At 43.3% G+C, this 23,835-nt stretch overlaps 1 protein-coding gene across 2 annotated transcripts in view; it reads right to left on the bottom strand.

Annotated features, from left to right (window-relative positions):
• Positions 1–23,835, bottom strand: part of dvl3b (dishevelled segment polarity protein 3b) — a 55,677-nt gene that overhangs the window by 8,331 nt on the left and 23,511 nt on the right. Inside the window, exons 2-12 of one of the 2 annotated variants that reach the window (XM_031797895.1) lie at positions 20,320–20,389; positions 15,164–15,291; positions 14,291–14,430; positions 5,639–5,783; positions 5,140–5,233; positions 4,952–5,021; positions 4,009–4,148; positions 2,068–2,144; positions 1,054–1,121; positions 701–850; positions 30–161 (exon numbers count right to left, since the gene is read on the bottom strand). In XM_031797895.1, the coding sequence (XP_031653755.1) occupies positions 30–161; positions 701–850; positions 1,054–1,121; positions 2,068–2,144; positions 4,009–4,148; positions 4,952–5,021; positions 5,140–5,233; positions 5,639–5,783; positions 14,291–14,430; positions 15,164–15,291; positions 20,320–20,389 (1,214 nt within the window). The remainder of the gene's footprint in view (positions 1–29; positions 162–700; positions 851–1,053; positions 1,122–2,067; positions 2,145–4,008; positions 4,149–4,951; positions 5,022–5,139; positions 5,234–5,638; positions 5,784–14,290; positions 14,431–15,163; positions 15,292–20,319; positions 20,390–23,835) is intronic. The other variant, XM_031797896.1, reaches the window with a different exon arrangement.

Raw genomic sequence — 23,835 nt, 5'->3', positions numbered from 1 at the left:
AGAGTAAAGAGTAAAGAGAGAAAGAATACCTATGAAGGCGGACGGGATTGTGATCTTGAGCCACATCCTGTCTCGCACCTCCAGGCCAGACTCTGGATTGGCCATCGCTTTGGCGATTGCTGCCATGTCGCTGTGAATGGATAAATGAAAGTCATCGAGCCCTGGGAGGGAAAGCAGGAAAGAGCAACAGTCAGATAGCTGCAGCAGTGAAACAACCCAGCAGGCAAAACTGTAAAAAACTGGTTGAAATGACATCCTAACAACATTATTTCAACCAGTTTCTGGTTCTAATAATAATTTCACCCAGTCTTGCCCACTGGGAAACACCAAGGGAGCCATTCATTCAGCAGCAAGCGGGAAATGAAGTAAGCAGAAGTGGCAGTCGTGCAGCAACCCACTAGGGAAAATGTATTGACAAGATGGCAGGATTGACTTTTCTGTCATCAGGGTCAGGTTATACGGACTAAAATAGGACACATTTTTCTACGCGTCTTTTTAGAGACCAGAAAAATACGTGTTTGCCTGGTTGTAATCTGGGACGTTGCTTCGACCAGAAAACAACCCAAATTATGTTATTTTCTACCAGATGTCTTGATGTCGTCACCACCAGATTTCGACCACAAACTTTTGTCATTGGGTTGTCCCATGCCAACTCTTGCCCGCTGGGGATGGTGGAGAGGGAAAGGGATGGGTGACTTACGCTCAGTCTCAGGGATGGAGCTTGTGATGGAGGAGCTGGTGGAGGTGATGGTGGTCAAAGAAGGGCTCATACCATACACTGGGTACGCCCCCGTCATTGCTGCGGTGTGGGACACCCAGGCAGCAGGGTCTATGGGACGGATCGGCTCACCTACACAGAGAAAGAGTTGTTTTGTCTCTGTGGAACATGGTAAAACACATTTACATCGATTCCCCCCCCCCCCCATAAAAGCAAATGAAATGTAAAATCTTAGAGGTGACATTTGATCCTCCCAAGAGGAAAATATATCCATCTGAGGAAGTTTTTACAAAGTCATTACGTCTAATTACATGATGCTGTGTGTGAGTACTCACTTCTCGGCAGTGTGAAGCATCCTCGAGGGTTAGGATCCCAGCACTTAGCCACAGTCAGAGTAATAGGGCTGTCAACATTTACACACGGCAAACACTCAGTGTACACACAGTTTATACACAGTTTATACACACACAAACCAGCAGCAATGTGTGATACTCAGTACGTATCAGTGTGTAGGTTTCAGTGTGTGTGAGACTGCTCCTTACCCTGGTTTATTCACAATCTCCCTCAGTACTCTGACTGCATCATCACTGTGTGATCCTCAGCACATATCAGTTTGTGTGAGACTGCTCCTTACCCTTGTTTATACACAATCTCCCTCAGTACTCTTACTGCATCAGCACTGTGTGATACTCTGTACGTATCAGTGTGTAGGTTTCAGTGTGTGTGAGACTGCTCCTTACCCTGGTTTATTCACAATCTCCCTCAGTACTCTTGACTGCATCATCACTGTGTGATACTCAGTAGGTTTCAGTGTGTGAGAGACTGCTCCTTACCCTGGTTTATTCACAATCTCCCTCAGTACTCTTACTGCATCAGCACTGTGTGATCCTCAGTACGTATCAGTGTGTAGGTTTCAGTGTGTGAGAGACTGCTCCTTACCCTGGTTTATGCACACTCTCCCTCAGTACTCTTACTGCATCAGCACTGTGTGATCCTCAGTACGTATCAGTGTGTAGGTTTCAGTGTGTGAGAGACTGCTCCTTACCCTGGTTTATGCACAATCTCCCTCAGTACTCTTACTGCATCATCACTGTGTGATACTCAGTACGTATCAGTGTGTAGGTTTCAGTGTGTGAGAGACTGCTCCTTACCCTGGTTTATGCACAATCTCCCTCAGTACTCTGACTGCATCATCACTGTGTGATCCTCAGTAGGTTTCAGTGTGTGTGAGACTGCTCCTTACCCTGGTTTAGGCACAATCTCCCTCAGTACTCTTACTGCATCAGCACTGTGTGATCCTCAGTACGTATCAGTGTGTAGGTTTCAGTGTGTGAGAGACTGCTCCTTACCCTGGTTTATGCACAATCTCCCTCAGTACTCTTACTGCATCATCATTGCTCATGTTTTCAAAGTTAATGTCGTTCACCTGGAGAAGAGGGTATGAGAGACAGGGTGATGTAGAAAAGGGAGAGAAAGAAACCAGGAAATCCTACCAACCAAGTCCAATTAAAGACCCCAAAACCATTCCTCCTATTGTCACTTTCTTGACACTTATAAATACTTTAAAGCACGACTTAAGTCATTTTTGGGGGTTTCTGTACTTCACTATTTATATTTTTAGAACATTTTACTTTTTACTCCATACATTTTCCCTGACACCCAAAAGTACCCAAAAGATTTTGAATTCTTAGCAGGACAGGAAAATGGTACAATTAACACACTTATCAAGAGAACATCCCTCAAAATCCCTACTGCCACTGATCTGGCGGACTCACTTAATTTGTAAATGATGTCTGAGTTCTGGAGTGTGCCTCAGAAATTACAGCCCAAATAAATGCGTCACAGAGTTCAAGTAACAGACACATCTCAACATCAACTGTTCAGAGGAGACTGTGTGAATCAGGCCTTCATGATCAAATTGCTGCAAAGAAACCACTACTAAAGGACACCAATAAGAAGAGACTTGGGGGCTACTGAGTGGCGCAGTGCTAGCTGTGGCACTAGAGATGCTGGGTTTGAGTCCAGGCTCTATCGCAGCCAGCCGCAACCGTGAGACCCATGGAGTGGTGCACAATTGGCCCAGCGTCATCTGGGTTAGGAGAGGGTTTGGCTGACAGTGATGTGCTTGTCCCATCGTGCACTTGCGACTCCTGTGGCTGGCTGGGCGCAGATGCACGCTGAAACGGTCACCAGGTGCACAGTGTTTCCTCCGACACATTTGTGATGCTGGCTTCCGGATTAAGTGGCCATCATGTCAAGATGCAGTGCAGCTTGGTTAGGTTGTGTTTCGGAGGACGCACGGCTCTCGACCTTCGCCTCTCCTGAGTCCATACGGGAGTTGCAGCAATGAGACAAGACTGTAACTACCAATTGGATACCACGAAATTGGGGAGAAAAGGGGGTAAAGGTAAAAAATGTTTTAAAAAAGACAACAAAAAAAGAATAAGAGACTTGCTTGGGCCAAGAAACACGAGCAATAGACATTAGACTGGTGGAAATGTTTCCTTTGGTCTGCAGTCCAAATTGGAGAATTTTTGTTCCAACCGCCGTGTCTTTCTGAGATGCTGTGTGGGTGAATGGATGATCTCTGTATGTGTATTTCCCACCATAAAGCATGGAGGAGGAGGTGTGATGGTGCTTTGCTAGTGACACTGTCTGATTTATTTAGAATTCAAGGCACACTTAACCAGCATGGCTACCACAGCATCCTGCAGAAATACGCCATCCCATCTGGTTTGGGCTTATTGGGACTATCATTTGTTTTTCAACAAGACAATGAGTGATGGCGTGCTGCATCAGATGACCTGGCTTCACAATCCCCCGAGCTCAAGCAAATTGAGATGGTTTGGGATGAGTCGGACCACAGAGTGAAGGAAAAGCAGCCAACAAATGTTCAGCATATGTAGGAACTCCTTCAAGACTGTTGGAAAATCATTCCAGGTGAAGCTGGTTGAGAGAATGCCAAGAGTGTGCAAAGCTGTCAGTCAACAAGACAAAGGGTGGCAATTTGAAGAATATCAAATATAAAATATATTTGGATTTGTTTAACACTTTTTTGGTAACTACATGATTCCATATGTTATTTAAATATAATTTCAGCAATTACATTAACTTTTGATACTTATGTATATTTAAATCAAATACTTTTAGACTTTTACTCAAGTAGTATTTTACTGGATCACTTTCAATTTTAAGTAAGTCATTTTCTATTAAGGTATCTTTACTTTTACTCAAGTATGACAATTGGGTACTTTTTCCACCACTGTTAAACACAAACGCTCAACAAACACCTGCAACAGCATGTCTCCAGGCTCGATGCGTCCATCGGCGGCCACCGCCCCTCCCTTCATGATAGAGCCGATGTAGATTCCTCCATCTCCTTTCTCGTTACTCTGACCCACAATACTGATGCCCAGGAAGTTATACTTCTCTGCATGAAGGGAGGGAGGAGGAGGAGAGGAGGAAGGAAGAGTAATGACAAGAGAAAGAAAGAGTGTTGAACAAAACAAAGGATACCTTCCCTACAGATGTAAACCAATAGCCAGAGTGAAGGATACACATGAATCCCTCTGAAAGGGGAGTCTTTGGCCTCAGATGTAAACCAATAGCCAGAGTGAAGGATACATATGAATCCCTCTTTGAAAAGGGAGTCTTTGGCCTCTGATGTAAACCAATACCCAGAGTGAAGGATCCATATGAATCCCTCTGAAAGGGGAGTCTTTGGCCTCTGATGTAAACCAGTAGCCAGAGTGAAGGATACATATGAATCCCTCTTTGAAAAGGGAGTCTTTGGCCTCTGATGTAAACCAATAGCCAGAGTGAAGGATACATATGAATCCCTCTGAAAGGGGAGTCTTTGGCCTCAGATGTAAACCAATAGCCAGAGTGAAGGATACATATGAATCCCTCTTTGAAAAGGGAGTCTTTGGCCTCTGATGTAAACCAATAGCCAGAGTGAAGGATACATATGAATCCCTCTTTGAAAAGGGAGTCTTTGGCCTCTGGGCTCGTATACACAAAGATCTCAGAGAAGTTCCGATCTACTGGTTGAATCAACGTTAGTTGACAACTCAACCAAATGTAAATCCAAATTAGACGTTGAACTGACTTCTGTGCCCAGTGGGTGGTCTCTGAATCTTGAAGTCAATCCATAAATCACCAATGATATATAAAATATCATATAGACGTAAAGTTATATACATCACACAGATATAGATGAACAGTACTACTCACCCATATTTAAAGTGACAGTGATGATGTTCAGTGACATGGTGGAATCTGTGACGCTGCTGAAAGAGGACGACTGGACAGAAAGAGGGGGAGGAGTAGAGGAATGACTGAAAGAGATAGAGGTGAGGACATGCACAAGGACCACTGAACACAAAGCAAACTGGCATCTGTGTGGTCTGTGTGTGTCTTACCCTCTCCATCCGTGGCGCTTTGGGTTTCCGCCGCCGCCGCCGATGTCGTCTCATGAGCCTCGACGAAGTGCTCTGCTCCGTGGAGCCACTGAACCTGCGGGTGATGACATCTCAGCGGCGATACAACTCACTGTGGTGTCATGACACACAATGCACACTCATCTGCCAGTGGTTGATTGGCCACATGTGACTCCATCCATTTGAGCCAATCTTAGACGTGGCCATTGAGCTCAAAGGGAAAAGCAACAGTCTTTTGTATGGCTTTTCTAGAGCATATGATTTGTGGGCACTTGAATAAGATTGTCATCGTCTTCGTATTTAAGGGATGTTCCACTCAAATTACAACTTAACCCGATTTTTCCATTTATCATACTGGCTGTAGTTGTTTTGGGATATTTAGTCCCCTCACTGAGATAATTAAAAGCCATTTTTCTGTTGATCCATGTGTGTGTTTGTGTGCGTTTGTTTGTGTGTGTGTGTGTGTGTGTGTGGTGCTCACCGACTAGATGCATCATCGTCTTCAGAGTTGAAAAAGCTTGTTGTCTCCAGCTCAGAACTCATCAGCGTGGATGAGCTCTCGTACCCCGCCAGCTCCGGTCGCCGCGTCTCCCGCTCTGGACGCGTGTGACCATTCAACCTGCCACCTGAGGAGGACGCCAGGGAAGTGGAAGAGAGGAAAAGTCAACCGAATAGTGTTCAGAAGAAACAAATCGGAAGAACAGAGACATGGGAAGGGAATACCTGAATGCAAATTTTCATTTTCAAAACACCCATTTTTTGTAAGCAAAATGTTTTGCTATGGTATGCTCTAATAAGAGTATGAATACTAATCATTATGAATACTACATAATTACCTTTTCATACTATGTGCCAACCGAACTGTGCTGGTTCCGATATTTTATTTTCCCACTGTGCTTTTCAGCACGGTTCAACTACGGTGTAACCAGGCAACCTCGGCTTGGCTTCGCTTGGCCCAGCTAGGTTCAGAATATACAGTGCATTCAGAAAGTATTCAGACCTCTTGACTTTTTCCACATTTTGTTACGTTACAGCCTTATTCTAAAAACATTTATTTCTCATCAATCGACACACAATACCCCATAATGACAAAGCGAAAACAGGTTTTTAGAAATTCCTTATTTACATAATTATTCAGACCCTTTGCTATGAGACTCAAAATTGAGCTGCGGTGCATCCTGTTTCCATTGATCATCCTTGAGATGTTTCAACAACTTGATTGGAGTCCACCTGGAGAAAATTCTATTGTTCAGACATGATTTGGAAAGGTACACACCTGTCTATATAAGGTCCCACAGTTAACAATTCATGTCAGAGCAAAAACCAAGCCATGAGATCGAAGGAATTGTCCGTAGAGCTCAGAGACAGGATTGTGTTGATGCACAGATCTGGGGAAGGGTACCAAACATTTCTGGAGCATTGAAGGTCCCCAAGAACACAGCAGCCTCCATCATTCTTAAATGGAAGAGGTTTGGAACCACCAAGACTCTTCTTAGAGCTGGCCGCCCGGCCAAACTGAGCAATCAGGGAAGAAGGGCCTTGGTCAGGGAGGTGACCAAGAACCCGATGGTCACTCTGACAGAGCTCCAGGGTTCCTCTGTGGAGATGGGAGAACCTTCAAAAAGGACAACCATCTCTGCAGCACTCCACCAATCAGGCCTTTATGGTAGTGGCCAGATGGAAGTCACTCCTCAGTAAAATGCACATGAGAGCCCAAATTGAGTTTGCCAAAAGGCACCTAAAGGACACACAGACCATGAGAAACAAGATTATCTGGTGTGATGAAACTATGATTGAACTCTTTGGTCTGAATGCCAAGCATCACGTCTGGAAGAAACCTGGCACCATCCCTACGGTGAAGCATGGTGGTGGCAGCATCATGTTGTGGGGATGTTTGTCAGCGGCAGGGACTGGGAGACTTGTCAGAATCAGGGGAAGATGAACGGGGCAAAGTACAGTGAGATCCTTCATGAAAACCTGCTCTAGAACGCTCAAGACCTGGTGTGAAGGTTCACCATCCAACAGGACAACGACAGGTGTGCCAAGCTTGTAGCATCATACCCAAGAAGACTCAAGGCTGTAATCGCTGCCAAAGGTGCTTCAACAAAGTACTGAGTAAAGGGTCTGAATACTTATGTAAATGTGATATTTCAGTGTTTTATTTGAATGCATTTGCAAACATTTCTAAAAACCTGTTTTTGCTTTGTCATTATGAGGTATTGTGTGTTAATTGATGAGGGAAAAAAACAATTGAATTCATTCATTCAAGGTGGAAAAGGTCAAGGGGTCTGAACACTTTCCCACTGTAGTGTACATATTTTTTATTCCTAACATCCTCTCTCTTCGTCGACTCCTTCTCAGTGTCAGAGAGAATCATACAGGGCATTGGAGGAGAAGACCCCCCCCCCCCCCCCCCCCCCCCCCCGACATTTTGATAAGTAGGCGAGGAGAGAGGATGCAAGGGAATCAAGGTGATTTTGAGGTCCACCCATTGACTCTTTGGGTTTGGGTGCACTAAAAATAGTGGACTGGACCTTTGGCATCAAATTAACACACATGGGCACCCATAATTCAAACCCTGCCATTAGGCACAGATCTAGGATCAGGTTACTCCCCCTACGTCCTTTAAGGGAGAATTCAAAAAATGACTAGATCAGCATCCATGGGCAATTTCCTCCTATTCCTCCAATAATGGCTGCATTATATGTTATGACTCCTATGCAGTTAGTCAATTTATATATCATTAACTTCATAATACAACACAAAGTAAGGTATGAATCAATTGAATTCTTAATGACATCTCTATGGACCCACCTTGGTGGTTCAAAGGTATGCATTTTGTATGCAAAATGCATGTATGCATTTTGGGGTACATCGAAACAGAATAGGCAGTATTGGGATGCACTCTTGTCACATGGTACCCTACATGTTAACGACACCAAATTTCACACAGAACAAGGCACTCAGTGGGCAAGTTTCTTTTGCCATATAGTCATCCCAGCAGCCTATTTTCAAGATGGCCATTAACTTCAATGGGGAGGAACTGTATTGATTTTGCATGACCATAACTGAATAAGTAATTGCTGTAATAAGACAGAAAATGGCTTCAAATATTTGTTACAATGAGGGTAACACAAAATCGGCCCAAGTATGTAACCTTCTAGCAAAATATTACCAGAATAGTAGTAAAAATATGCCAAAAAAGCAGTCTGAATTGCAGAATTTTGCAGCCATTTCAAATATTTGACATTAAAACACTTAGAAAATGTTTTAGAAGCATTCACTGATGTCTATTTATAAAAAATTATATATGATTCTATAAATTGTGTTAACATCAAGAAATGTGATGTAAAACCTGCCCAGTACATTGCACCCTATATAAAATCCCAGCAAAGAGGTACAGGTAACCCATTTTTGCAAAATGCCTTCATAATGAGTGCACCAAACTTTACATGAAGCTGGGAAATGTCTAAACAATGATGCCTAGCTATTGGTTATTTATTCATTGGGTACACATTTTCCAATATGGCCATCAACAGGCTCTATTGGTTTTAATTGGATTGGTCTGACATTTCCACAACTCACAATAGGTGGAATACTCCCTAATGATAATACCAAAAATATTATAGTTATGGAGATAATGCAACCAATTCAGCCAGGTTTGCAAAATACTGTATATAATCTTAGTAAAATTCCGATCATAATTTTTCCCCCAAAAATGCCAAAAACGCTATTCATATAACTGTTTATGATCCGTATTTGGATCTCTTATTTCTATATTTTATTTTGAAAACAATTAAAACTGTATCTATAATATTCCTAAAGGGATCTTTCACTCCTTTGAAGTGATTTTAATGATATACAATATTGAATCCTGTCATATACACTAGATTCCAACATAACATTCTAACAAACTGCCTTACGATGAGGGCATCAACTTACATAGCTGGTAAAGTATTAAAGCTTTCGGTTTACAACCTTTATAGATTGTGTCGAGTTAGTTACACTATTTATGGAAGAAATTGTATATTTAAGCAATATACCATAGCTAAGGGCTGTTCTTACGCACAACGCAATGCCTGGAAACAGCCCTTAGCTTTGGTATATTGGCAATATACCACAAACCCCCAAGGTGCATTATTGCTATTAGAAATTGATTACCAACTTAAATAGAGCAGTAAAAATAAATGTCTTGTCATACCCGTGGTATACAGTCTGATATACCACGGCTGTCAGACAATCAGCATTCAGGGCTCGAACCAACCAGTTTATAATGTAGTATAGGGCAGGGGTAGGGAAGCCTGGCCCTGGAGTGCCGCTGGCACTTCATGTTTTTGATATAACCGACCTGGAAGACCAGTTGTGTTGAATTTAGGCAATCACTGAACTGATCAATTACAAACATTATGGATATACTGACAAGATTCATGTCTCTCCACTGTAACAATGGGAGTCGTTGTCCACAAAGCGGCATGGCAGTCTGTCTAGCTCCCGCTCATCAGGGGCGCAACTTTCACTGGGGACGGGGAGGACATGTCTGAATTTGCATTTTTTTGTCCCTGCAGTTTTATCATCGGAATATGATGCAAAACGAGGCAACGGTTTGCTTTAGGACCATGCGGGGATGCCTCCGAGCGGTCGAGTAGGCTGTTTGAAGTGTTTATCTGACTGGATTAAAACTAAATGCCCCTCCCCCCACCACACACTTCTTAAACAAAAGTTGCGCCCCTGCATCTCATTATTGTAATCCTTTTTAAAATATTCGATGAGGGTTGTTGACGTCAACCAGCTGTATTCAATGGAGAGAGATGCTTTGCTACTCGCCTCATGCCATGAATATGCCTAGCCATCTCGAGACAACTCCGATATGAAATGTTTTTTTTCTCAAAGTTGCTGGGATGACATGTGTCCTACTTATATCAGGGCACTCGTATCAACTTAAGCATTACAAAACTTCCATTTGATCAAATAAACCTCACATAGCAAATAAGCCATTCATTTTGACCTCCACACAAAAACTCCTTGAAAGAAACACCAAATGCTGGAGGGAGACAGATTTTCTATCGAGTTGGGCCTCTTCCTCTTCCTCTCTGTCAATTAGCTAAGCTGGTCAGGTGTAGTGCCTAGTTGGAACAAAATCCAGCAGTACCTGTGGTACTCCAGGAACAGAGTTGCTTAACATTGGTATAGGGCCTACTGAATTGTATTGGTTAGTGGCTGCTGAGGTGAGGGTTGTCGAGGGCATCAGCAATAGCTCAATTGCTAAAAGATTGGATTTTTTCTAATCACTAATTGCATAATTTCAATCAAATGGGGCTGAGTCACTGGCTTACTGGTGTTCTTCCATGCCGTCCCTAGGAGGGGTGCGTCACTTGAGTGGGTTGAGTCACTGACGTGATCTTCCTGTCCGGGTTAGCGCCCCCCCTTGGGTTGTGCCGTGGCGGAGATCTTTGTGGGCTATACTCAGCCTTGTCTCAGGATGCTAAGTTGGTGATTGAAGATATCCCTCTAGTGGTGTGGGGGCTGTGCTTTGGCAAAAGTGGGTGGGGTTATTTCCTGCCTGTTTGGCCCTGTCCGGGGGTATCGTCGGACGGGGCCAGAATGTCTCCCGACCCCTCCTGTCTCAGCCTCCAGTATTTATGCTGCAGTAGTTTATGTGTCGGGGGGCTGGGGTCAGTTTGTTATATCTGGAGTACTTCTCCTGTCCTATCCGGTGTCCTGTGTGAATTTAAGTATGCTCTCTCTAATTCTCTCTTTCTCTCTTTCTCTCTTTCTTTCTAGGACCTGAGCCCTAGGACAATGCCTCAGGACTACCTGACATGATGACTCCTTGCTGTCCCCAGTCCACCTGGCTGTGCTGCTGCTCCAGTTTCAACTGTTCTGCCTGTGGCTATGGAACCCTGACCTGTTCACCGGACATGCTACCTGTTCCAGACCTGTTCTTTTCAACTCTCTAGAGACAGCCGGAGCGGTAGAGATACTGACATTTCCTCCTGAGGTGCTGACCTGTTGCACCCTCGACAACCACTGTGATTATTCATATTTGACCCTGCTGGTCATCTATGAACATTTGAACATCTTGGCCATGTTCTGTTATAATCTCCACCCGGCACAGCAAGAAGAGGACTGGCCACCTGTCACGGGTGAGCGCTACTGGAGGAGAAGTCAGGTGCAGGAGAGCAGAGAGTTGTGAACAGGCGCACACTTTATTTAGACAGGAGCAAACAGCAGACGGATGCTACTGATTCAAAACCTCCAGCAAAAATGTCAAAAGTGCAAAGCGCGAAAACAGTCACAAAAGCTGGAGTTTACCAAATAAACATACTCCGTGAAATAAACACGGATCATGGAAACCCAGCCTGGCGCAACACATAAAACACGTAACACAAAACAATTCCACACAAAGACATGGGGGGGGACAGAGGAATATACAGCAGTGTAATTAAGGAATTTAAACCAGGTGTGTAGGGAACAAGACAAAACAAATGGAACAATGAAAAATGGAGCGGCGATGGCTAGAAGGCCGGTGACGTCGAACGCCGAACGTGGAAGTCGTGACACCACCCCTCATAGCCTGGTTCCTCTCTTGGTTTATTCCTAGGTTCTGGCCTTTCTAGGGAGTTTTTCCTAGCCACCGTAATTCTACACCTGCATTGCTTGCTGTTTGGGGTTTTAGGCTGGGTTTCTGTACAGCACTTTGTGACTTCAGCTGATGTAAGAAGGGCTTTATAAATACATTTGATTGATTTGTAGGTCATTCTCCCTGACCTCCATAACAGGTAGATTTATTACATTATTTAAATAAAGAGTGGGAGCATGCTTTTGGTGTCTTATGGTACCCTGTAGGTTTTCTACGGTCTGAGAGTTAAAAAAAAAACAAGAAACGGGAAGAGCCAGGGAGAAAATACGACTCTTTCAGATCTTGAAAGGAACGAAGCCCTTGCAGGTTGAAAATATCCTTAAAAATAGACCAATGAGCGAATGTAAAGGACATAGAGCCAGATAAAATAAAATTGTTATTCCAAATAGGAGATAACTCGTGAAAATTACAGGTTTTGCACAGATAATTATTGACTTGGAAACAAACCGTCAATAAATATTTTCCCCCAATAGATCCCATAAAAAGATTAGGCAGTTTTTGCTTTATCCCAGAAGGAAGGTCCTGAATTCAAATTAAGTGGGACTTGCCCTCCTCTATTATTTCCCAGTACGACCAAAGAAAACAAATACAGTTGAAGTCGGAAGTTTACATACACTTAGGTTGGAGTCATTAAAACTTGTATATCAACCACTCCACAAATTTCTTGTTAACAAACTATAGTTTTAGCAAGTTGGTTAGGACATCTACTTTGTGCATGACACAAGTAATTTTTCCAACAATTGTTTACAGACAGATAATTTCACTTATAATACTTATAACATACACTAAGTTGACTGTGCCTTTAAACAGCTTGGAAAATCCAGAAAATGATGTCATGGCTTTAGAAGCTTCTGATTGACATAATTTGAGTCAATTGAAGGTGCACCTGTGGATGTATTTGAAGGCATACCTTCAAACTCAGTGCCTCTTTGCTTGACATCATGGGAAAATCAAAAGAAATCAGCCAAGACCTCAGAAAAAACAGTGTAGTCTGGTCCATCTTTGGGAGTAATTTCCAAATGCCTGAAGATACCACGTTCATCTGTACAAACAATAGTGCGCAGGTATAAACACTGTGGGACCACGCTGCTGCCATACCGCTCAGGAAGGAGACGCGTTCTGTCTCCTAGAGATTAATGTACTTTGGTGCAAAAAGTGAAAATCAATCCCAGAACAACAGCAAAGAACCATGTGAAGATGCTGGAGGAAACAGGTACAAAAGTATCTATATCCACAGTAAAACAAGTCCTATATCGACATAACCTGAAAGGCCACTCAGCAAGGAAGAAGCCACTGCTCCAAAACCACCATAAAAAAGACAGACTACGGTTTGCAACTGCACATGGAGACAAAGATCGTACTTTTTGGAGAAATGCCTCCTGGTCTGATGAAACAAAAATAGAATGGCCATAATGACCGTTGTTATGTTTGGAGGAAAAAGGGGGAGGCCTGCAAGCCGAAGAACACCATCCCAACTGTGAAGCACAGGGGTGGCAGCATCATGTTGTGGGGGTGCTTTGCTGCAGGAGGGACTGGTGCACTTCACAAAATAGATGGCATTATGAGGCAGGAAAATGATGTGGATATATTGAAGAAACATCTCAAGACATCAGTCTGGAAGTTAAAGCTTGGTTGCAAATGAGTCTTCCAAATGGACAATGACGCCAAACATACTTCCAAAGTTGTGGACAAGCCCTGACCTCAATTCGACAGAAAATTGGTGGGAAGATCTGAAGAAGCCTGTGCGAGCAAGGAGGCCTACAACCCTGACTCAGTTACACCAGCTCTGTCAGGAGGAATAGGCCAAAATTCACCCAACTTATTGTGGGAAGCTTTTGGAAGGCTACCCATAACGTTTGACCCAAGTTAAACAATTTAAAGACAATGCTACCAAATACTAATTGAGTGTGATGAAAGAAATAAAAGCTGAAATAAATCACTCTACTATTATTCTGACATTTCACATTCTCTAAATAAAGTGGTGATCCTAACTGACCTAAGACAGGGAATTTTTACTAGGATTAAATGTCAGGAATTGTGAAAAACTGATTTTAAATGTAAAGGTGTATGTAAACTTCTGACTTCAGCTGTATGTGGTTCTGCTACTTGTAACATTGTTGTTTCACTGATGAGTCAGCCTAGTTAAATCATTAGATGTGATACCAATTTGCATGGTTTTTAAGATGAGATTCACCCAATAGAATGTTATTTTGTTGTTTCAATGAGCATGTGAACTTCCCAACTTTTCTCAACATTCTTTTTTCAGCCAGCGAACATTCTATTGCATCGACTCCCATACAACAAGATATATAAAAGGTGTTAAAAACATAGAAAGCGGTTATCATATATCAATTTGATCAGGGGCTTGTGGGGAACAATTTAATACCATCAAACCTTTGCCACACCAAATTGGACACATGTTTCTGCTGGCCCATGGACTATAAGTGGGATAGGCTGTGACATGAAGGCAGATGGACAGACACTAAGACTTACCATGGTCATGAGTGTCTTTCTCTTTCCTTCGCGGCCTCTCCCTCTCCCTGCCCCGGTCTCTCTCCCGCTCCCTCTCTCTCTCTAGCAACACGACTGACTCAGTCTCTGTCTCGTTGTCCTGAATGCCGGCAGCGTTCGCACTGATGGGCAGGTTAAATAAAAAGTCAAAGGAGGCGTAAAAGAGATGAAAGAGAAAGAAAATAAATGAATTCAAAGAGAAGGGATTATATTATATATCACAACGGTCTGACAGACACACAAAGGCAAGTCTTTGTTGCAGACCCATGCCGTTTAAGTGTCAAGTGCTGCTATCAGAATGTCTGTATGTTTTAGTGTCGGCCTCACCAGAGAGGAGCTAGCTGCAAAGAGAACTGAGCGCCTGTCTGTCTGTAACTGCTGCATGCATGTGCACACCATGTATGTGTGGTTATGTACATGAATGCATACGTGTGTGTTTGTACATGCATACCCAGACACACACGCACATATGTGTGTATTATGCATGAGGATGAGAATATGGGTGTGTACATTTGAGCGCTGCAGTGGGCAAAATGGCATTAACCAGTTCTGACCAGCAGAGGGAAAGGGGCGTTCTCTCTGTGTGTGTGTATGTTGTGGGTGTCTGATTAAGACCTTCCCAGCTGGCTGATTTAATTTTGACCCCGAGTTCCCAGGGCAGAGAGAGACACAGACAGAAAGATAATAGATATGATTTCAATAAAATACAAAAATCACACACAGAGACACAGAAACACACACACAGTATTTAGCTCTACACCTCACCATAGCTAAGTCAAGGCCACTTGGTTAGGTTAGATGGTCAACTAGAGTCACACACACGCATACACAGACACACACTTTGCAGATACTGACTGAAAAGAGGGGGGTCTTGAGTCTCCGATGCCACCGGTCCTCTCCAAATGGGGTGGCAGCTCTGCCTGGCTATCTGCACACACAGAACCTCCATCGGAACCCCCATGAGAACCATCTGCTGACACCAACTGGGGGAGAGAGAGAGAGAGAATGACAGAGAAAGTATTATTATTGCTTGTGCTTACTTTGGCACTGTAAGTGCTTTAACATTCCATGTCCAAAAAGTATATTGAATTGAGAGAGAGAACGTGAATGAGTGAGTGAGATAATGATGGCGAGAGAGAGAGGCGAAGGGGGCTTAGACAAACCTCAAGTAAAACCCTATTCCCTCTTATATTGCACTACTTTATACCAGAGTCCTATGTTTGTCATTATACTACTAACTTTATTCTCTGTCTAGGGCTTTATTGAAAAGTAGTGTTCTATAAGAGGAACCGGGGAATCCTTCGAGACACAGACACAGTGAGACACATACAGATAGTGAGTAACAAAGTCAGTCATGATTTTGAGTATAAGTGTGTATGCGTGACAGTCTGTCGGAATTGTAAATGTGCTTATTGACTAGGTGGACACAAGACAGACACACATGCAGTCCTCCATTGACAAACACACACACACACACACACACACATGCCCTTGTTTATTTGGAATGCCCCCCCCTTTCTCAGATTCAATCAGTAAGGCCCAGGATATTTCAGGAGCATCCTGTGATTCCAGTTAGCTAATCTAATCAGCTGGGGATGTAGGGAGAAGTGTTCTGGTCTGCCTCCTAAGCATCCACCAACATAGTGCAGATTTGCAGATTTGCACACTCTTGACATTCTCTCAACCAGCTTCATGAGGTAGTCACCTGGAATGCATTTCAATTAACAGGTTTTAAAAAATGTACTTGGCCGCAAGTGGATCTTCCAGCAAGACAATAACCCCAAGCACATATCAAAATCAACAAAGAAATGGTTCATCAATATTTTTCAATGGCCATCTCAGTCTTAGAACTTCAACACCATTGAAAACCTCAGGTTGGAATTGAAGGTGGGCAGTCCATTATCGCAGTTGAAGTATATCAAGGATATGGAAATATTATGTATGGAGGAATAGTCTAAGATCCCTCCCACGGTGTTCTCCAATCTCATAAAACTTTTCAGTTGTTGGCACACGCAGTGATGTGGGCTGGTGTGGATATAATGCCAGGGCCAATTTCTTTTTTTAAATTTTACCTTTATTTAACTAGGCAAGTCAGTTAAGAACAAATTCTTAATTTCAATGACAGCCTAGGAACAGTGGGTTAACTGCCTGTTCAGGGGCAGAATGACAGATTTGTACCTTGTCAGCTCAGGGGTTTGAACTTGCAACCTTCCAGTTACTAGTCCAACGCTCTAACCACTAGGCTACCCTGCCACCTTGTCCCACTCCCCTGACTTTGACATTAGGGTATTTTGTGTAAATCGCTGACAAAAAAATTAAAATTTCATCCATTTTAATCCCACTTTGTAAAGCAAGAAAACGTGGAAAAAGTCAAGTGGTGTGAATATTTTCTGAAGGCACTGTAGTTTCTGTTCAGATACACACCTCACATTTCACCATGCAATAAGCTTACATATCGGCATTACCAGTACTGTATCCCCTTAAGGTTGCCCATTCAAGCCCCAAGCTACAGCCTCTCTGCCTATCTAACAGGCCAACCTAAATCTCTTGGCAAATGGTCCAGCATTGGCTGCCACACTTTAGGACAGATGTATACATTTTTTCCTTTCATCCTAGTGCCACTTTTTGTGATAGGAAAAACCTTAAAACTCTCCCGATTCCACTGTGTAATCGTTTTCTTTATCTAGAGCAGTGTTTCCCAACCCTGGTCCTCGAGTACACCCAACAGTACACATTTTTGGTGTAACCCTGGACAAGCACACCTGATTCAACTTGTCAACTAATCATCAAGCCCTCAATGAGCTGAATGAGGTTGATTTGTCTAGGGCTACAATGAAAATGTGTACTGTTGGGGTACTCAAGAACCAGGGTTGGGAAACACTGACCTAGAGTACAGACCAGTGTTCTAAAGTTTGGGAAATGCATATTGCTTCACTGCTTCCTCAGCTTGCCTTATATAGAAAAGAGGAGAAGGGAAAAGAGAGGAGAAGGGAAGGGAGGAGAGGAAGTAGAGCGAGGGGAGTGGCATCTGCAACAAGGGAAGCTAATGAGGTCCATCCAACCACACACTCAAAATACTGTGTTCAATCCTGAACAGGGAGTCTAGCCAGCTCAGTGATGGTCATGACCAGAGCTCGATCAAAAATGTAGCCTGATTCAGCCTCACCTCAGTGTCCAGACCCTCTTAGACGCTGATCCTGCGTCAGTTTTGCATTTTTCAGGCAGGGGAAAGGCAGAGTGCAGAAAAGAGGGAAGGAGTCAGTAGATCAGGCCAAATACACTACATGGCCAAAAGTATGTGGACAGCTGCTCGTCGACCATCTCACACATTGGCTGTGTGCTTAGGGTTGTTGTCCTGTTGCAAGGTGAACCTTTGTCCCAGTCTGAGGTCCTGAGCACTCTGGAGCAGGTTTTCATCAAGGATCTCTCTGTATTATACTCCGTTCATCTTTCCCTCGATCCTGACTAGTCTCCCAATCCCTGCAACTGAAAAACATCTACACAGCATGATGCTGCCACCACCATGCTTCACCGTAGGGATGGTGCCAGGTTTCCTCCAGACATGACGCTTGGCATTCAGGTCAAAGAGTTCAATCTTGGTTTCATCAGACCAGATAATCTTATTTCTCAAAGACTGATAGTCTTTAGGTGCCTTTTGGCAACCTCCAAGCGGGCTGTCATGTGCCTTTTACTGAGGAGTGTCTTCCGTCTGGCCACGCTACCATAAAGGCCTGATTGGTGGAGTGCTGCAGAGATGGTTGTCCTTCTGGAAAGTTCTCCCATCTCCACAGAGGAACTCTGGAGCTCTGTCAGAGTTGCCATCTGGCCCGTCTCCACCGATTGCTCAGGTTTGGCCGGGCGGCCAGCTCTAGGAAGAGTCTTGGTGGTTCCACTCTTCTTCCATTTAAGAATGATGGAGGCCACTGTGTTCTTGGGGACCTTCAATGCTGCAGAATTGTTTTGTGCTTTGACACAATCCTGTCTTGGAGCTCTATGGAAAATTCCTTCAACCTCAATGGCTTGATTTATGCTCTGACATGCATTGTTAACTGTGTTACCTTATATAGACAGGTGTGTGCCTTTCCAAATCACGTCCAATCAATTGAATTTACCACAGGTGGTAAATCAAGTTGTGGAAACATCAAGGATGATCAATGGAAACAGGATGCATCTGGGCTCGAGTCTCATAGCAAAGGGCCTGAATACTTATGCAAATAAGGTACTTCTGTTTTTAATACATTTGCAAAAAACTTTTCGCATTGTCATAATGGGGTATTGTGTGTAGATTTGAGAGACAAATATTTAATCCATTTTAGAATAAGGCTGTAATGTTTAAAAAAAATGCCGGTCAATCGGTCTGAATACTTCCCCAATGCACTGTATGTGTATGTGCTTATGAATGTGAGATGAGTAGATACATTCTAGCGGTTTATAAAGACTTTAGCTTGTCTCGTTCTTTCTACGTAAGTGTTCTCTTGAAATCATATTCCTTGAGTTTCAGCCCAGCCTGCCTAGGCTACAGTGCATTCAGAAAGTATTCAGACCACTTGACTTTTTCCACATGTTGGTACTTTACAGCCTTATTCTAAAATTTATTAAATTGTTTTTTTCTCTCCCATCAATCTATACACTACCCCATAATGACAAAGCAAAAACAGCTTTTTAGAATTTGCTGAAATCTTCAAAGTAGACACCCTTTGTCTTGATGACTGCTTTGCACAGTCTTTGCATTCTCTCAACCAGCTTCATGATGTAGTCATCTGGAATGCATTTCAATTAACAGGTGTACCTTGTTAAAAGTTCATTTGTGGAATGTCTTTCCTTAATGCCTTTGAGCCAAACAGTTGTGTTGTGACAAGGTAGGGGTGGTATACAGGAGATTGCCTATTTGGTAAAAGACCAAGTCCATATTATGGCAAGAACAGCTCAAATAAGTAAAGAGAAATGACAGTACATTAATAAGACATGAAGGTCAGTCAATACGGAAAATGTCAAGAACTTTCAAAGTTTCTTCAAGTGCAGTCGCAAAAACCATTAAGCACTATGAAGAAACTGGCTCTCATAAGTACCGCCACAGGAAAGGAAGACTCAAATGTACTTCTGCTGCAGAGCATAAGCTAGTTTCCAGCCTGTAAAGAAGGTATCTGTTTTTTAATACATTTGCAAACATTTAGAAAAACCTGTTTTTGATTTGTCATTATGGGGTATTGTGTATAGATTGATTGCTGAGGAGGGAAACATGTATTTAATCCATTTTAGAAGAAGGCTGTAACGTAACAAAATGTGGAAAAAGTCAAGGGGTCTGAATACTTTCTGAAGCACTGTAGCTGGTCTTGGCTGAGTCATTCCATCTCAGACAGCGATGGACTTTGGTTTCTAGAGCACAACCGAGAGTACACAAAGGAATGACAAAAACCAACCAACTACACACACAGCTCTCAAATGCACACACAAAAGCATCATCACACACAGTTGCAAACACACAGCAGGACAGACACACAGACACACAGCTCCCAAATGAGCGAACCATCTGAAGCCAAAACAGATCCCACCAAAACCCAATTAAACAAGTGTGTTAGCTGTTGCCTAGCTAGTAAACAGTCACACACACACATATACACACACACATTGCTCATCTCATTCCATAATTCCACACATGCATCCTATCAAGTAGTGTTTTACAGCTGAATTCTGATAATAATTGTGAGTTATACCGTCATATAACCTTTACATAGAGTAACACCACGGTGTGATGCATTTCAAAAGTTTTAGGAGTGTTAACATACACAGGCCTCTCTCTTCCAGACCTCCTGATGAGGGACGCCTGCATACAGAGGGTTCATGCAGACATACGGAGAGATAGAGGGAGCAAGAGAGACCGAGAGACCGATGGAGAGAGAACGAAGAACCGGGCTGTGGTTGAAATGAGTGAGAGAGAAACACGGAACTGCGGTGGAATTGAGAGAGGACATAGGTGATGACGGTGATAAACATGAAGAACTGTTGCTCACCCATGACACGACCCGGCCGTTGAAACAGGGAAGTTTGGCATTGTCGTCTGAGATCTCCTCCTTCACCACCCTGAGGGAGTCAAAAATCCACCGGGTTACACACGTCACAACATTAAAGGCAACCTATATATAAACTATACAGTGGGTTCCGAAATTATTGACACATTTGATAAAGATGAGCAAAAAAGAATGTATACCTAATAAACTGGCCACTAAGTGTGTGTGTGTGTGTGTGTGTGTGTGTGTGTGTGTGTGTGTGTGTGTGTGTGTGTGTGTGTGTGTGTGTGTGTGTGTGTGTGTGTGTGTGTGTGTGTGTGTGTGTGTATATATATACAGTGCCTTGCGAAAGTATTCGGCCCCCTTGAACTTTGCGACCTTTTGCCACATTTCAGGCTTCAAACATAAAGATATAAAACAGTATTTTTTGTGAAGAATCAACAACAAGTGGGACACAATCATGAAGTGGAACGACATTTATTGGATATTTCAAACTTTTTTAACAAATCAAAAACTGAAAAATTGGGCGTGCAAAATTATTCAGCCCCTTTACTTTCAGTGCAGCAAACTCTCTCCAGAAGTTCAGTGAGGATCTCTGAATGATCCAATGTTGACCTAAATGACTAATGATGATAAATACAATCCACCTGTGTGTAATCAAGTCTCCGTATAAATGCACCTGCACTGTGATAGTCTCAGAGGTCCGTTAAAAGCGCAGAGAGCATCATGAAGAACAAGGAACACACCAGGCAGGTCCGAGATACTGTTGTGAAGAAGTTTAAAGCCGGATTTGGATACAAAAAGATTTCCCAAGCTTTAAACATCCCAAGGAGCACTGTGCAAGCGATAATATTGAAATGGAAGGAGTATCAGACCACTGCAAATCTACCAAGACCTGGCCGTCCCTCTAAACTTTCAGCTCATACAAGGAGAAGACTGATCAGAGATGCAGCCAAGAGGCCCATGATCACTCTGGATGAACTGCAGAGATCTACAGCTGAGGTGGGAGACTCTGTCCATAGGACAACAATCAGTTGTATATTGCACAAATCTGGCCTTTATGGAAGAGTGGCAAGAAGAAAGCCATTTCTTAAAGATATCCATAAAAAGTGTTGTTTAAAGTTTGCCACAAGCCACCTGGGAGACACACCAAACATGTGGAAGAAGGTGCTCTGGTCAGATGAAACCAAAATTGAACTTTTTGGCAACAATGCAAAACGTTATGTTTGGCGTAAAAGCAACACCGCTCATCACCCTGAACACGCCATCCCCAGTGTCAAACATGGTGGTGGCAGCATCATGGTTTGGGCCTGCTTTTCTTCAGCAGGGACAGGGAAGATGGTTAAAATTGATGGGAAGATGGATGGAGCCAAATACAGGACCATTCTGGAAGAAAACCTGATGGAGTCTGCAAAAGACCTGAGAGACTGGGACGGAGATTTGTCTTCCAACAAGACAATGATCCAAAACATAAAGCAAAATCTACAATGGAATGGTTCAAAAATAAACATATCCAGGTGTTAGAATGGCCAAGTCAAAGTCCAGACCTGAATCCAATCGAGAATCTGTGGAAAGAACTGCAAACTGCTGTTCACAAATGCTCTCCATCCAACCTCACTGAGCTCGAGCTGTTTTGCAAGGAGGAATGGGAAAAAAATTCTGTCTCTCGATGTGCATAACTGATAGACATATACCCCAAGCGACTTACAGCTGTAATCACAGCAAAAGGTGGCGCTACAAAGTATTAACTTAAAGGGGATGAATAATTTTGCACGCCCAATTTTTCAGTTTTTGATTTGTTAAAAACGTTTGAAATATCCAATAAATGTCGTTCCACTTCATCCCACTTGTTGTTGATTCTTCACAAAAAAATACAGTTTTATATCTTTATGTTGAAGCCTGAAATGTGGCAAAAGGTCGCAAAGTTCAAGGGGGCCGAATACTTTCGCAAGGCACTGTATATATATATAATATATATAACACCGTCAGGACGTTTGGCATTTGCCAGAGAACACCAAGATTGGCAAATTCGCCACTGGCGCCCTGTGCTCTTCACAGATGAAAGCAGGTTCACACTGAGCACATGTGACAGACGTGACAGTCTGGAGACGCCGTGGAGAACGTTCTGCTGCCTGCAACATCCTCCAGCATGACCGGTTTGGCGGTGGGTCAGTCATGGTGTGGGGTGGCATTTCTTTGGGGGGCCGCACAGTCCTCCATGTGCTCGCCAGAGGCAGCCTGACTGCCATTAGGTACCGAGATGAGATCCTCAGACCCTTGTGAGACCATATGCTGGTGTGGTTGGCCCTGGGTTCCTCCTAATGCAAGACAATGCTAGTCTCATGTGGCTGGAGTGTGTCAGCAGTTCCTGCAAGAGGAAGGCATTGATGCTATGGACTGGCCCGCCTGTTCCCCAGACCTGAATCCAATTGAGCACATCTGGGACATCATGTCTCGCTCCATCCACCAACGCCACGTTGCACCACAGACTGTCCAGGAGTTGGCGGATGCTTTAGTCCAGGTCTGGGAGGAGATCCCTCAGGAGACCATCCACCGCCTCATCAGGAGCATGCCCAGGCGTTGTAGGGAGGTCATACAGGCACGTGGAGGCCACACACACTACTGAGCCTCATTTTGACTTGTTTTAAGGACATTACATCAAAGTTGGATCAGCCTGTAGTGTGGTTTTCCACTCATCATGAGTGTGATAAATTTGATTTCCATTGATCATTTTTGTGTGATTTTGTTGTCAGCACATTCAACTATGTAAAGAAAAAGGTATTTAATAAGAATATTTCATTCATTCAGATCTAGGATGTGTTATTTTAGTGTTCCCTTTATTTTTTTGAGCAGTATATATATATATATATATATATATATATATATATATACACACACACACTCAGTGGCCAGTTTATTAGGTACACAACCTTGTTCACAAAAATGGTTCACTCCTACAGAGAGTGAGTCACGTGGCCGTTGATATATAAAGCAGGCAGACAGGCGTTGAGGAATTCAGTTACTGTTCAATTGAACGTTACAAATGGGCAAAACGAGTGACCTAAGCAACTTTGAGCGTGGCATGATCGCCGTTGCCAGGCGCGCCGGATCTAATATCTCAGAAATGGCCGGCCTGCTGGGATTTTTATGCACGACTGTGTCTATGGTTTACCGAGAAAGCTGCGGCAAACAAAAAGCATTCAGTCAGCGACAGTGTATGGGCAACAACAGCTCATTGATGCTCGAGTTCGAAGGAGAATGGCAAGAATCGTGCAAGCTGACAGGAAGGCCACAGACAGACAAATAACAGTGCAGTACAACAGTGGTGTGCAGAGCAGCATTTCAGAACACACAACTCGTCAGTCCTTGTTACAGACGGGCTAACATTGCCTGGTACATGACAACGAGTTCAGTTTTCTTGAGTGGCCTACGCAGTCCCCAGACCTCAACCCAATAGAGCATCTTTGGGATGAAATGGAACGGGCTGTGGAATGTTTCCGACACCTTGAAGAATGCCCA

Source organism: Oncorhynchus kisutch, linkage group LG19, assembly GCF_002021735.2.
Source record: "Oncorhynchus kisutch isolate 150728-3 linkage group LG19, Okis_V2, whole genome shotgun sequence".
In the NCBI taxonomy this organism is placed as follows: Eukaryota; Metazoa; Chordata; class Actinopteri; order Salmoniformes; family Salmonidae; genus Oncorhynchus; species Oncorhynchus kisutch.
Note: the sequence above shows the minus strand (reverse complement) of the source record. Positions and strands in the feature narration are given on the sequence as shown.